This window comes from Dasypus novemcinctus, chromosome 10 (assembly GCF_030445035.2).
Source record: "Dasypus novemcinctus isolate mDasNov1 chromosome 10, mDasNov1.1.hap2, whole genome shotgun sequence".
Lineage (NCBI taxonomy): Eukaryota > Metazoa > Chordata > Mammalia > Cingulata > Dasypodidae > Dasypus > Dasypus novemcinctus.
In genome coordinates, this window is record NC_080682.1 from 82,925,945 (window position 1) to 82,941,924 (window position 15,980).

The 15,980-nt window shown below is 46.8% G+C and overlaps 1 protein-coding gene across 2 annotated transcripts in view; it reads left to right on the forward strand.

The window, feature by feature from the left end:
• Positions 1-9,995, forward strand: part of GALNT18 (polypeptide N-acetylgalactosaminyltransferase 18) — a 344,314-nt gene extending 334,319 nt beyond the window's left edge. For both annotated transcript variants that reach the window (XM_058305729.1, XM_058305730.2), the window contains one exon: positions 9,568-9,995. In XM_058305729.1, coding sequence (XP_058161712.1) covers positions 9,568-9,714 — 147 coding nt within the window. In that variant the 3' untranslated portion in view covers positions 9,715-9,995. The remainder of the gene's footprint in view (positions 1-9,567) is intronic.
• The last annotated feature ends 5,985 nt before the right edge of the window (positions 9,996-15,980 follow it).

The following is a 15,980-nucleotide window of genomic DNA, read 5'->3' on the forward strand; positions in this document are numbered from 1 at the left end:
TAAATCACAACCCACAAGCACTGAGAAAATTTACTCACAGGTATCTTCCCCTTGTATTACTTTACAAATTAAAGAGTATCTGTAATGGGAATGGATGTCTCTGAATTACCCTAGTGCAAATTCAGGTTTGTGACTAACAGGTATATTGTAGTTCTATACTTAGCTTTCTGAGGGTCTCTACCCCCTGAGAAAACACCCTATGAAAACATGAATACATTCATATTTCATAGAAGCATGCCCTAGGTGCATCCCTCCCCACACATATCCTAGTTGCTTGGGTTTTGTGGCCTTGTCAAATATCAGGTGGCCGTATATGCTCGGGTCTATATCCAAACTCTCAATTCAGTTCCATTGGTCAGTATGTCTATCCTTGTGCCAATACCATGCTGTTTTGACCATGTAGCTTTGTAGTATGCTTTAAAATCAGGTAGAATGATTCATCTGGGTTTGTTTTCCTTTTTCAAGATGATTTTCACTATTCAGGGCCCCTTACACTTCCAAATAAATTTGGTAATTGGCTTTTCCATTTCTGCAAAAAGTGATGTTGAAACTTTTGTGGGGATTATGTTAAATCTGTAAATCAATTTGGGTAGGATAGACATCATAATGATATTTAGTCTTCAATCCATGAATATGGAATATTCAATCCATGAATATGGAATATGGGTCATCTTTGATTTCTTTTAGCAATGTTGTACAGTTTTCTTTGTACAAGTTCTTTACAACCATAGTTAAGTTTATTCCTAAACATTTGTTCTTTTAGTTCTTATTGCAAATGGACTGTTTTTCTTGATTTCCTCTTTGAATTGTTCATTATTAGTGAACAGAAATGCCACTGATTTTTACACATTGATCTTATATCTCATCATTTTTACTGAACTTGTTTATCAGTTCTAGAAACTTTGTTATAGTTTTTTGGAACTTTGTATAAGATCATGTCATCTGCAAATAGTGAAAGTTTTACTTCTTCCTTTCCAATTTGAATGACTTTTCTTTCTTTTTCTTGCCTAAGTGCTGGAGCAAGTACTTCTAATACAATGTTAAATAAGAGTGGTGACAATGGGCATCCTTGTCTTGTTCCAGATCTTACACGGAAAACCATTAGCTTTTCACCATCGAGTATGTTAGCTGTGGGTTTTTCACACATATTCTTTATAATGTTGAGGAAGTTTCCTTCTATTCCTGTCTTTCGAAGTTTTAAGGATGCTGTATTTTGTCAAATGCCTTTTCAGCATCAATAGAGATGATCATGTGATTTTTTTTCCCCTTTGATATGTTCATGTGGTATATTACATTGATTGATTTTCTCAAGTTGAACCATCCTTGCACACCTGGGATAAAACCCACTTGATCATTGTGCATAATTCAATCGATGTTTTGTTGGATTCTATTAGCAGGTATTTTGTTGAGGATTTTAGCATCTAAGTTTATTAGAGAGATTGGTCTGTAGTTTTCTTTCCTTATAGCATCTTTATGTTTTAGGCTTTGGTATTAGGGTGATGGTGGCATCTTAGAATGAGTTAGATAATGTTCCCTCCTCTTCAATTTTTTGGAAGAGTTTGAGTAGGATTGGTATTAGTTCTTTCCAGAATGATTGGTAGAATTCACCTGTGAAGCCACCTGGTCCTGCACTTTTCTTGGTTGGGAGGTTTTTGATGCATAACACAATCTCACTACTTGTTATTGGTCTGTTAAGTTCTTCTATTTCTTCTTTTGTCAATGTAGGTTGCTCATGTGTTTTTAGAAATTTGTCCAATTCATCGAAATTTTACATCTTGTTGGCATATAATTTTTCAAAGTATCCTCTTATAATCATTTTTATTTCTGTGGGGTTAGTAGAGATATCCCCTCTCTCTTTTCTGATTTTATTTATTTGCATCTTTTCTCTGTTATTGTTAGTTTTAGGTAAGGGTTTGTCAGTTTTATTAATCTTTCCAAAGAACCAGCTTTTGGTTTTAATTCTAATTTTTTAAATTCTCAATTTCATTTAATTTCCTTCCTTCTGCTTGCTTTGAGATTAGTTTGTGTTCTTTTTCTAGTTACGTTAGGTGTGCAGTTGGGTCTCTGATTTTACCTGTCTCTTCTTTTTTAATGTAGGCATTTGGTCTGTAAATTTCCCTCTCAGCACTGCTTTAGCTGCATCACATTGGTTTTGATATACTGTGTCCTCATTTTCATTTGCTTCAAAGTAGTTACTCCAATGTGGTTTTGATTTGCATTTCCCTGATGGTGATGATGTGGAGCATCACATCTTTCCATGTGCTGTCTGACCATTTGCATATCCACCCCTAGGTACATCCCTTCCCACAAATGCCCACCACCACCAATACCTTACACCAGTGGCCTTCCCCTACCTGATGTCTATTCAAGTCTTTTGCCATTTTTTAAAAATTGAGTTGTTTGTGTTTTTGTTACATTGGCATGTTTCTCTATATATTCTGAATATTAATACTTTATAGGATATGTGGTTTCCAAATATTTTCTCCCCTTGTATAGGTTGACATTTTACTTCATGATAAAGTCCTTTGAGGAACAAAAAGTTTTTTTATTTTGATAAGGTCCCATTTATTTATTTTTTTTCATTGCTTGTTCTTTGGGTATAAAATCTAAGAAACCATTGCCTAACACAAAGTCCTGAGGGAGCTTCCCTAGAATTCTTCTAGGAGTTTGATAGTTTTAGCTCTTATATTTAGGTCTTTGATCAATTGTGAGTTAATTTTTGTATATGGTGTGAGGTTCTCCTTTTTTTTTTTTTGCAAATGAAGATCTAGTTTTCCCTGTACCATTTGTTGAAGAGACTATTCTTTCCCAGTTGAGTGGTCTTTTTCCCCTTGTCAAATATTACTTCACTATAAATATAAGGATTGATTTCTGAGCTCTCAATTCAATTCCTTGACCTATGTGTCTGTCACAGTTTTGATTACTGTGGCTTTGTAATAAGTTTTAAGATCAGGAAGTATGAGTCTCCAGCTTCATTCTTCTTTTTCAGTATGGCTTTAGCTATTTTATGGAAGCCCCTTATACTTCCATATAAATGTGATGATCGACTTTTACGTTTCTGCAAAGAACATTGTTGGAATTTTTATTGGGATTGCATTTAATCTATAAATTGCTTTGGGTAGTATTGATATCTTAATGATATTTCATTTTCCAATCCATGAACATGGAATGACCTTCACCTGCCTTTTTGCATTTACCCCATCTTCAATTTAATGGACCTTTACAGCAAGTCCCAGGTTGAAACTCATTCTGGTTTAGGTGAGTCCCCTTTAAGAAACAAAACACTAAATTATTTGTTCAAATAAATTGAGTGTTGAATATTCATAATACATAAGATCTCTTAACCAAAGACTTAATCTCAATGTTTCTTTAAATAACACTAATATCTTACCCATGCTTTGAAGTATTTTATTATTAATCATTAACTACTTAACCTGGAAACTCCCAAGTATACTACATTTAAGCCAAAGACCCACTGGGCTACTTGCCCATGGAAAATTAATTAGAAATGCAAGTGGAATGGGAACTGTGAAATATAGGATTCAGTGCACACATAGCCTCCTTGTGAACACTTTGATTGCAAAATTGAGACTATACTGTTCTCAGTCCAGATACTCCAGAAACCCCACCTCGGGATAGAGAATGCAAACTAGAAGCTAGGCTCAAACCTTCCTAAAAGAGTCATGGATTGTTTAAACAAGTAGCATCAGCATCACCTGGGAAGCTGAAAAGGCAATTTTTTTTACCCCATCCCAGACCTACTGAATCAGAAGACAAGGCTCAGTGATCTAAGTTTTAATAAGCTTTGTGGATGATTCTGACTCCTGCAGAAGTTGGAGAATTCTGTAATCCATTTACTCATCCCAGGAAAAGCAGGGCAAGTTGGTGTGGTGCTAGCTGTTTTCTATCTACCCCTAGCTGCCACAAGCACACATTTGGAGAAATTGAGGCAGAGAGGTGCTCACTTGTATAAGCTGACCTTAGTCCATTGGGCTCAGGGACCATGGCTTCCATGTACCCCAATATGCACATAGTAGGTGCTCTGTGTTGAAACCTGAAATCATAGCATCCAAAGTGTCCTTTCTTCTTTTGTAAATGAGATGACAGAAGCCCAGAGGGCTCAGCCACTTAGCCAGGGTCATGTGGCCTGCAAGAGCCAGAGCCAAGGATGGAATTAGAGTCCTGTGTTCACTGCTTCAGCTCATACCACTGCTCATGCTCTTTCCAGCCATTACTCCAGAGAGGCCCAGGAGGAGGCGGTACTAGGCTGGGGGCTGGGAAAGTCGGCTCTAGGAATTGTTATTAGCCTTCTTAATTCTATACATTCAGCTTTCAACTTTTTTTTAAGGCTATTTCCATATTTAATTTGGTTTCCATTCCAATTAAGTTCTCTGTGTGTTGCGGCTTCTTTCCTGCCAGGTTTAATTGCCCTTATTTAAATTCTTTAATTAAAAGTACCGTGTGTTTCCAGATCCTGTAGTTGTAAGTATTACACAAATAATGTAGATGGGTGGACTGGTAAACCAAGTGACTGTGCCCTCCACGGATGGAGGGCTCTACATTTAACCCCAGCACCCCCAAAGCCATGGGACTAGCCCAAAGGCTGCCAGCAGGGCTCTGGGTATTAGGTTAAAGAGCCTCCTTACAGGTGTCCCTGCTTTGTTCCTTGTCCTCCAGCACTCTACACCCAACACAGCAGCCAGAGTGATCCGGTTAACGTGTTGGTCAGCCCCTGCAAGGCCCTGTCTCTCGGACCAAAAGCTGAAGTCCTTTTAATGGCCCATGAGGCCCCATACAACCCACCCCACCCCCACCTCTTAGGCCTCATCTCCTACCCCCTTCCCAGGCCTGATCTGCTCCAAACACTGACCTCCCTGTTGTTCACCAAACAGACCAGGCCCCCTCCTGGCATTGGAGCTTTGCTTTGAGTGCCCAGGACTCTTCTGCCAGTTGTCCTCTGACTACCTCCCTCTCCTCCTCTTCCAAGTCTTTGGTCAACTCTCACCACCTCAATGAAGATCAATCAACCTGACAGCTCTGCTACTCCAACCTGTCTCCTGTCCACCATGACTCCCTCAAGCCCCCTTTCCCTGCTCTACATCTCTATTCACAACCTTAGCACCCTCTTGTCTTTTTCCCTTATTAGAATATCATCTCCACCAACACAGATCTTTTTCTTTTTTGTCACTGATGTATCTCAGGTGCCTAGAACTCTTCCTGCACATGGTAGGTCCTCATTATATATATATACATATGTATTTGCTGGCTGGCTGGCTGGATAGATAAACCATGTCTCTGCAGAGGGCCTTCAAAGGGGAAGATCAGATTGACTACCCAGGACTCCTTGAAGATCTCCCAGGTGACCTTTCTCTACCTCAGGCATCGGGACACCACCAGCTGCCTCAGTCTAGTCCACTACTTTGAGACAGGCATGGGTGGGGAGAAGGGCTGTGGAATAAATGGGTGGGCTGGCCATGTATCCTAGTGAGGAACAGTGAAGGGGTAGACTCCTGGGCTCACAGCCTGGGGCTCTACCACATGTAGACCACATGACCCTGGTCAAGTCTTTTCATCTCTCTGAGCCTCAGTCTCCAGTTCTATAAAGTGGAGATGATTATAATCTCCACCTTATGGAATTACTGTGAAGAATATGTGAGGTGAGGCATGTAAAGCATTAGACAGAGTACTAGGTACATGGTAAAAAAGCATCTGCTATTACATTTTTTTCTCTTAGGTGTAGAACCTGCAGGTAGATGTACCAGAAAGGAACAACAGGCTTCTCCCCAGAGTGCTAAACTCACCAGGGATTGAACAGAGAAAAGGCAGGCTGTTAAAGGAGTTTTCTCAGAGGGGGAGAGAGAGAGAACCCTGAGTTTGTTCAGTGAAAGAGGCTGAAGTCGGAGAAAGAAGACAAGAAGGAGGTGGTACAAGTGACCAGCACTAGCTCTAGTCCCAAAGGGTAGCCTGGCTCCTCTCTCCACACTCCAGATCTGTTCTCAAGGAGCAGAACAGGGCTCCACTCAGCAAGGCCTCCAAGGTGACCTTCCTACCCTGTGCTAGAAGACTCCTCTCCAAGCTCACAGTGAGGGTGGTCTCCTTGGCCCCATACTCTACCCTCCCTGACAGGCCCAGCTACTCTCACTGAGCTTGTATTCTCTCCATCACCCCAACCCCTAAACCCCACTCTCAGCCTTGTTCCATTTCTTCTACCTCCTTCCAGGAGGCTATCCCGGCTTTTTCTGCCCCAGGGACACCACACTTCCTGTCTCTGAAGGCACTAGGACCTGGAAAATGTCAGCTCTGAGTCTGTGAAGGAATTCTTCTCAGAGACCTCCACTCCTTCCTTCCTCTCTCAGCTCTTGGCATGATACCCTCCAATGGAAGACAGAACGCATCAAGCTTAGAATATCCCTTGTATTTTGAATGTGATGTGGCCTCTAAAAGTGCTGATTCCCTTCCAGGCTATGCTGAGGGACCCTATAGCCCAGTGTAAATGAGGGGATACCCTCTGTTCAGTTCTGAGTGGCACAAAACAACTGGCACTTGTCCAAAGGAGAACAACCAGGATGATGAAAGGACACGTTTTCCCATAAGGAGCAGCGGAAGGCACTAGGGAAGTTAAACCTGGAAAAGCACATACCTAGGGAGGGCCATGGTCATCACCTTCCCCTATTGGAAGGTAAGGGATCGAGAAGCAGGAGCAGACCCACATGTGCACCCCTTGGTTTCAGCCCCTTGGTGGATGCCTCTGAGACATGTTCAATGGGAGGAGATTGTTCTAATGATGGAGAAGCTCCAGAGGAGAAAGTGCATGTTCTGGAGGGCCATGTTCTTGGTGCTGGAGTGGAGGTGGCCAAAGAGAGGTGGATGGCCCAATGGTCGATGTGTAAAGGCCATTCAGCTTGCAAATGAGTGAAGGGGTTAACCTTAAAGGTATCTTCCAACACAGGGTTCCGGGGTCCTTTCTGAGCCTTTGACTGACAGCCGTTGTTCATCTGCCCTTTCAGAGCTGGCACCTTCAGTTTCTCTGGGGCTGCACCTGTGGTCTCCAGGTGAGCCAACTGTTGGCACTTTCCCTTTGTTCTGTTGTGTCCTGGCTGTTGAGTGCAATGAGTCACTTCTCTCTTCAGGGGAGGTGCTGTTTTTGGGTTACAGGTTAAGGGACCCTGCTTTATTCACTAAAACCTATTTCCCACATATCAGAAATTAGAAATTCTATGATCTCTCCCTGACACACACATGTACACACTCCTCACCCCCTTTGCCATTCAGCTTTCCCATTCCTTGTCCCCTTTCATCTGCTACTCAAAGTCCCTGCACAAAGTGGGCTTGTTTTAAATTTTTTAGATTGAAAAATAACACACACATACAGGAACATGCACAAAACAAATGTTCAACATAACGTTAGCAAAAGAATCCTGACAAATGAATACATATACAATTCTCTCTATGTAAACGTCCAAAATAGACAAGACCATAGTGTCAGAATCAGGATGGCGGTTACCTTGGAGGAGTGGGGCTGACTCTACCGGGGTGAAAAGAGGATCATACCTGAGGTCAGCTGGAGGGTCTGTGGACACTCACTCCAGCCACTCCCTGCTGCTGTCAGTCAGGCCTGCTGGGACCCCGAGTGCCACTGAATCCCACTCCCTCTTGGGAACTGAGTGGAACAGTGCAGGGAAATATTAGTGATGGAACCAGAGGGATGGCATGGCTGATCGCGTTTCAGAGGAGATGGTTACTTAACTTGGCTCTTGAAGAACATGGAAGGAGCTTGCTAGACAGAGTGAGCACCTACGTAACCACCACCCAGGTCACCAAATAGCACATAAATGACACCCCAGAGCTCCCCTCTTGCCTCCGGTCAACCATTTTCTCGCTCCCTTCTAAGGGTCACTCCAGAGTGGAATATCAGAGTACTGTGGGGCCTGTCCTCTGACCCCTTCCTTTCCCACCTGTATAGACAACATATATTAATCACCAGTTGTGTGCCAGGCTTTTTGCTGGATGTTGAGGGCACAGAAATCAACAAAATGTAGAACTCTCAGTCTAGTGGGGAGAGAGACAAGTAGACAAGAAAAACCACTCCCTTCAATAAAGGCTAAATGGGGAAAGCACAAGATGAAGAGCACCAGCCACCTGGGTGGACTGGAGGAGAGGGAGGCAGAGCTGGGGTGTGGGTGGAGGCTGGGATGGCTTCCTAGAGGAGATGATGCAGGAGCTGAGCCGCAAACCATGGCTATGGCCCAGCCTGCTCCAGAAGCTTGGAGAAGGCTCCTCAGGCAGAGGGAATCACTTGATCAAAGTCTTGGGACCCTGAGATAATGCAAACTTATCCAGAAAACTGTGAAGGATATGGGGAGGGAGGGGAGGCCAGGGAGAGGACAGTAATCAAACCATGAGGCCTTTGCTGCTGTGCTAAGGAGCTTGGACTTTATCTTCCAGGCCAAATGTATGTTTTAGAAAAACCACTCTATTTGCTGCCTATGGAATTTTGGAAGAGAGGTCAGTTAGGAGGCTGTGGCAGTTGTCCAGGTGAGAGAAGATGGTGGCCCAAAGTAGGATGAGAGTGATGGGGATAGGGATGAGGGTAACAAAACATGAGGCAGGTAGAATTGATAGAACTCAGTGACTAATTAGATCCTAAGAAAGAAGAGTGCAAGTCAATGAAAATGCCTAGGCTTCCCACACAAATGACTCGTTATTGCTAAAACAGGAAACACAGGGGGAGTAATTTCCATGGAAAAGGCAAGTTTGACCATACACTCAAGGACCATTAAGCTATTAATATAAGGGGCCCACTTATAAAGAAACACCACCTACTCCCCGGAATTCTGCTTGCTTGAGAGGCCAAAGCTCAGTTGAGCATGTCTTTGATAGTAACTTAGAGATGCTCAGACTGTCCAGGCCAACGTCCCAGGTCCCCTGGCCTGCTCTAAGCCAGCAGCCCCAGAAGGCTCAGGTTCTACCAAGAGCTCAAGAAATGTAATGTTTCCCCTTGTTACTGTAGGGCTGCTTTGGGGAGCAGAACATCCCTTCCTTCCAAGGGCTTTGGGGCATTAACTGAGCATGCCTGACTGTGGAGCATCCTGGACATCGGTAGCACGGAGGAAAAACCATGCAGACCCAGGGCTGGGGGAGCCCATTGGTTTAATAGAAAGCACCCAGTTTCCTGGGTTTGGTTCAGGCCAGCACTGATGGCTCCAGAGGTCCAGTTGGAGGCATGGACCCTAGAGGCGGGATGTCCCAGGCTGAACTGTAAAAGCAAACCAGCATTATATATCCAGCCAGATAGACAGAAGTTGGGGGAGATCTCTTTCCTGGTAAAGAGCTAGCACACTGAAGAAAACAGAGGCAGATGTTCAGCCTTACGGAGGAGACCAAGAAATGGTAGGGGAGCCTGAGGATTCATGAGAATGTCAGCCCCAACTTCTCATGGCCTCGCCAGATCGCAGGCATCTGACCACACAAATAATTCCAGCCCCCACCAGCTACTGGGCCTGAGACTCCCCAAATCTCCCTGTGTTGCCTCTTGCCTCTGACCCCACTCTCTGCCCTGGATCCTAGGGAGGCCCCATCCAGAACCGCAAGTCCAAGCGCTGCCTGGAGCTGCAGGAGACCAGTGACACGGAATTTGGCTTCCAGCTGGTGCTGCAGAAGTGTTCCGGCCAGCACTGGAGCATCACCAACATCCTGAGCAGCCTGGTGTCCTGACCCCTGCCCGAGTGCCACCTCCAGCCCCCCACCCCTTTGCTACTGTGTAGCACCCACTGCAATGTTGCCTGCTGTCCATGTGGGGCTGTTTGGTGTCTGGGGGAACCAGGTTAGTGGATCCCCAAAAGAGCTTTTTATTTCCTATTGAATTTTCATGGAGTTTATAGAAAGATGCTGAATGGTGGGTGTGGGTATAATATCATAAACTATTTTGCAATTGTAAATAGGGGACAAATGGAAAATATTTATAACTGGCAATAAAAGTCTATTGATTAAGAAAAGGGTTTTCTGTGGTCATTTGATGCTCTGTGGAGATTCATGCCCCGCTCCTCTGAACTGGGAGTTCTTGAAGGCAAACATGTGTCCCTGTTTGCCCTTTCTGCTCCACATTCCTGAGAAGGCAAGTTTTTAAACCCTGCAAACAGTGGGGGCTTGTTGTGCAAGCTGCCAGCTTTCTGGTAGGCCGGGATTGGGAGAAGGGCTGCGGGACCTCAGTGCCACTCTCTGGGGGCTAGGTTGCCCTCTGCCTCTCCCATAGCAGCTTCCTCCTCTGGAAGGCAGGCCCCATTCTTCAGTCAAGGAGAAATAAGCATTGCTCATGTGCCCCTTGGGCACCATCTGCTCAGCCCTCTCCTGAAGTCTTGAAGTCACGTCCTTCACCTCTCAAAGCATCGGCTGCTCAGCCCTCAGCGGGAAGACTTGCCTGTACTACATGCCCATCCGATTGCTTAGGCTGGTTTAGCTTGTTTCCTGAATCACAGCTCACTCAGTTATGGCTCTAAGCCAACCCCTCTGGGCCCAGCCTCATGACACGGTCATGAGGAGCCGTGTTTCTTGGAGCCTATTGTCCAATCTTCTGTCGCTCCAATATCTTCTGGCTGAATGTTTCTTTTCCTGGTCCAGAGATGCCTACCTCTGGTTAGAAGCTCCTGTCTTTGAGGGACCTTTTCCCAGCACTCCTTCAGCTCTCTAGCTCACAGCAGAGCAATAGTGACTGACAGGCTCAAGGACTGAGGAAGGGAAAGCAACCCTTTCTGAACAGATTTCAGCCCCATTTACCTCCTCAAGTTCTCTGGGACCTCTTTCTTTCCCAGGGGCCTTCAGCCCAAGAAGTTGTTTGTTTTGGATCAGTAATTGATAATTGAAAAATTAATGAACATAGATAAATTCCCCTGTACCTACAGGACCTTACATGAAGAGGGGCCAGCAGTCTCAGCCACCTTGGCACACCGAGCACCACCCAGAACAGGATCCACCTGGAGGTCCAGGCAACCACCATAGCCTCCTCTTTAGGTTGTGATCTTTCAAAATGCCAATGGGGTTCCCTGGCATGTGGAGGATGCCCAGGCATTTGCCAAGATGGTCACAACTCGTGGCTACCACCTGAGAGGTCAATGTAGGGAGCAGGAACCCTCAAGAGAGAAAAGGCTCCTACAGAGTTGCCAGGATTGCCTTTCCATGTTCTAGAAGCCCAGACTCCTACACTCTGTCCCTCACCCCCACCCACCTGTACCTCCACTAACCTCATTCCTATGCTCATTCAATTCACCATCTTCCTATAGCTGTAGCTCCATCCCATACTTCTAAATGCACCCTCTGTTCTAGTCACATTCTACTTGTTTCTTCACAGCTAACCCATGAATTTCTATATTTCATAAACATCTACATGTAATGTCCTACACCAATGGTTCCCAAAGTGTGATCCTATATCAGTTAGGGTTCAACCAGAGAAACAAAACAGTAGGAGATATATAATAAATTTATTGCAGGGAATGCTTATGCAATTATGGGGGCTGACAAGGCAAATCCAAAATCCCTAGGGCAGGCAGTCAGGAACTCTCAAGCACAGGCTGAATGAAGCCATTGTCCACAGGTGGACTTTCTTTTTCTGGGAAGCCATGTCTCTGTCCTTAAAACCTCTCAAGTGATTGAATCAGTAGCACCCAGATTATCTGGGAGAACCTCCCTTAACTCACATCTACAAAAGGTACTTTTTTGGTGGCCCAGCCAAGTTGACAGACAAAATTGACCAATTACAGTTGTTCAGAGCCGCAGCACCACCTGGGAACTTGTGAGAAATGCACATTTTCGAGCCCCACCCCAGACCTCCCAAATCAGAAACTCTAAGTTTGGGTTTAACAAGCCCTCCAGGTGATTCTGATGCCAACCCAGGTTTGAGATCTAGTGCCTCACACTAACTTCAATCTGCTCACACCTGCCTCCCCCCTGCAATTTCCCAGACCCCCATCTTCAACAACACCCATTCGTCCTGCCCTACCTATTCACACCAACCCCCGCTTCACGCCTGCAAGGCAGCATGCCCCCTGCAGCCACCTATGCTCGTGCCTTCACTACCTTGGCTGTGTCCCTCAGGCAGAGTGAAAGAACTAGGAGTGTGGACTCTCGAGCAAGGCATGGGGCTTCAAACCCCAGCCCTGACCCTCACTAGAGGTGGATGATCTCGGGCAGAGACTTGACCTCTTCGTGCCTCAGTTTCTGCCTCTAAAATAATGGAGATAATAATGCTAGTGTTTATTTCACAGGGTTGTTTTGAAAATTAAATGAGTAAATTTATCTAAAACATCTCGAACAGCTATACAGGAAACTCTGTAAAGGCTTAACTATTAATTCTTCATCTGTCGACGCTGGCACCCAGCTGCTCTCACTGATACCCGCACTTTACACAATCCACACCCACACTTCACCATGCTGTCAAGCCCCTGTACTCACCCACTCACATTTGGACCCACCTGTCTAGAAGCACTTGCTACCTACGCCCACACCCCTACAAACCCGACACATCCTTGTTCTATCAAATGGCACCCCAACATCAACCCACTCACCACATCATCTGCGGACCGGAGAACAGCGCCTTCCTTCCTAAGATAACCAGGGGGCTGTTAAAATAGGACAGGAAAGCAGCTCACTCCATGGACAACAACTTGCCATCCCCTTGAGCCCCAGAAGAGGCTCTGAGATGGCCCTTGAGGATTCTGACATCCTGGGAATGGAAACCACTTGGCCAGTCTAGGCTCTTCTATGGCTCAGAGGTATAAAACGTTGGAAGTCTGGGGCCACACACCTGCAACTTGGAGATACTGGGCAGAGGCAGGACGTGCAGAGCATAATGCTGGGAGGAGACTGGGGAGGTCCGAGCCCACATCCAGCCTCGTCACCCATCCCAGCCCCATCTGGCTGCTTTTTCCCACTGTGGCTACAAGCTAATTAGCAGCTGGTTAGGAGCTCTCTGAACACCCAGAGTGAGATCATTATTTTTCTTAACGATTTGCACATTAAACAACTTTGTTTCTTGTCTGTGCTGCCTTCCCTGATGTTAGAAAAGGCTCTGATACCCTGTGCCAACAGGCCCTGGGCAGCCCACCTGCCACCTGGCCCACCACCCACTTCCACATCTCAGCCCCCAGTGCCCATCCAGGCCCCCAAGGTCACATTGGTCGTGAGTGATGAAGGAGAGAGAGGCGCTCCTTGCTCGCCATTGGCAGGTGGACACAGTTGTCGGCAGCATCAATGGCAGAAGCTCTCCATGCCCAGCCACATCCCAGCCTGCCCTAGAGGTCACCTGCCAACAGATCCAGTACGCTCCGACAGCTCCAACAGCTCCCACATCCCTGCCCGAGGCCCTTCACTGGCCAGCGGCACATGCTGTGGCCTGAAGATAGGCAGCCAGAAGCACCAGGGAGTTTACACTCTGGGAGCAACACCCATCCTTTGGGGGAACAAGTGTGGAGCATGAGCCCCTGGAGCCCCTGCAGATGGGCCCTGGTGGCTGTGTGGCTCTCCCTCAGTCCAGGCCCAGCACAGGGACCTGCACTACCCCCCACCAGCGGCTCAGGCTGGAGAGCCCCTCACCTCCTCTACATCCCACCCCTCAGGGAGGCTCGCCTCCTAGACAGCCCTGCCATCTATTCCCTGAGCCTCTCCATCACTCCCCAGCTCATCTGTTCTCCACACTGCAGCAGTCACAGGCAGCTTGCTGAAATGCAAATATGATCAATTTCCTTCCTTGCCTAAAACCTTCAGTGGGTCTCATGAAAAGATTTTAAATGACTAGCTCAGGTGCCAACCTCAAAGATGCCACCGTCACTGAGTCTGCAGGCTGAGTGGCTGCAGTGGCCGGGCCAGGGCCCTTCCACTCAGGGGCGGCTGTGGGCTAGGAGGCCTGGGTTCCTGGCCCTCGCACCCTCTGGAAGTCAGGAGCCCAGGCCCACCCTCCCGGGGTGTTAATGCCCCATGTCCTTTTTACTTTCTTTCAGGAAGCTTGTTATGGGGGGGTGGAGGGGAAGGGCGGTAGGGGAAGGGTGGCAAAGGGCAGACCCTAGCCCCAACCCCAGAAGGCCACCGATGCGCATCCCCACCTGGGAAGCCCTGCCATTTTGTGGGGCAGCTCCAACTGCACTCCATGGAGAGAGGGGTGGGCACTGCCGAGGTAACGGGGAATTTCTGCATAAATACCTGAGGTGTCCATCATCGCCCTCTGTGTCCACATCCTGACCCCAGCCCCAGCTGTGACCCCATTTGTACCTCGATGGCCACCCTTTTCCCTCCACGGCTGGTTCCCCCTGACCCAAGGGCAGGTATCCTTAGGCTGGCCAGCGACGGATGACTCTGAACAAAAAGATGAGCTAGGCCAATCAAATTCTGTCTGTGCATCTGCACAGCAACACCTGTGAAGAATCAGGCAGTTAGGAAGGAGGCCGGGAGCCGTGGAGATCACGTCTTGGGGTAGAGCCAGCCCAAAAGGGCCAGGAGAGCCACACCGCTGTGCGTGCTGAAGTCATGAGGGGATAACAACTGAGCAGAGAAGACAAAGGAGCTGACGCGCAGAAGGCAGCAGACCCATCATAGGGAAGCTGTAGTGTGTGGCCCTGGAAGAGACGAGGACAAGAGGCAGGCCCTAGAGCCACCTGGGTTTCCTCCTCCTTCCAGTCCCAACCCACACACATCCTGATGGTTCTTTTCCCTGAGCTGGTTGAGCAGGTCCCCATTCTTTACAACAAAGTGTCCTGACTGAAGTAGGATATAAAGATTTTAGATACCAGAACCTACTCATACACAGACTCTCACAGGTGTGCGACTGCACACACAATCTGACTGCTGTGCACACATACAACACATGCACACATTTATACTTCTTTCACACACACACGTGTGCATATATGCATTGTACACTCACACATACACAGACACGCATACATGGGCAAACATGCACACACAGACACCAATGAGAAAAGGCATTTCTGCCATACACACCCACCCCAAAAATCTGCTCTTCTAAGAATAAATAAGGCTGCCATCATTTTAACACGGCCCTTGCCAAGCTGAGGCTTTAACTGGAAATTTGAGCTCTTTTGTGCTCACCATTTCTAACTATAAGCAAGAGATGAAAAGAGAGTCATGAGGCAAGGCACGGGGACTTTCTGGCCTTATGATTCCATGTTTGTTTGCTTTTTTTAAGTGAAAACAGCCCAAAGCCCATGAAAACAAACACAGGACAGAAGCCATTCCAAATGGTGTTATCCCTCCACCACATGCCACCTTCTGCTTTCAGCTCACAAGAGGAGCGAGCGGAGTGGACACCTTCAGACCACAACTCGCGCTGGAGCCCACAAGACCCTCAAGTCCAGCTGTCCTGCCCTCTGACTTTAGGTAACATCTCTCCACCTACGCACAGGAAGTTTATCCTTCCTGGGTGTTTCTTAACAAGTTTAGGCAGAAAGGGCCTATGAAAGTATGTAGTCCTAATACAAGTGTGTTTTCAAATTATGCAGCGTAGCCCAGCTCCATTGTGGAAGCCAGACTCTAACGACTGTAAGCCCATTACATGTCTATGTTCTACCTGCCCGTTGCTGTGTTTAGGGCAGGGACCCACCCATCATGATCACAGGGACAACCTGTGACCAGAGCCCGCTTCAGGGCTGCACAGCATGGGTCCCTGTGCTCAGAGGGGACCGCTGCTTGGTTTAGTGCTCTCACTATCTTAAAATTCTTAATTTCTGGACAAGGAACCCCAGAGCTTCATTTTACATTGTGTCCACAAACTATGTGGCCTATCCCACCTGTGAAAGTCATTTTGTAGACAGAGCCCAGAGGTCAGCCCATAGCACAGACCGTCTTCCCAGAAGGGGAGGCAATTGATCCAAGAATAGTCTCAATTCTGCCTTCCTACCCGCCTGGAGAGGCTCTCATCCCAGTTCCTCTGCTGCCACCATCCCCACAGCCCTCACAGGCATTGTGCTCCCTTTGTG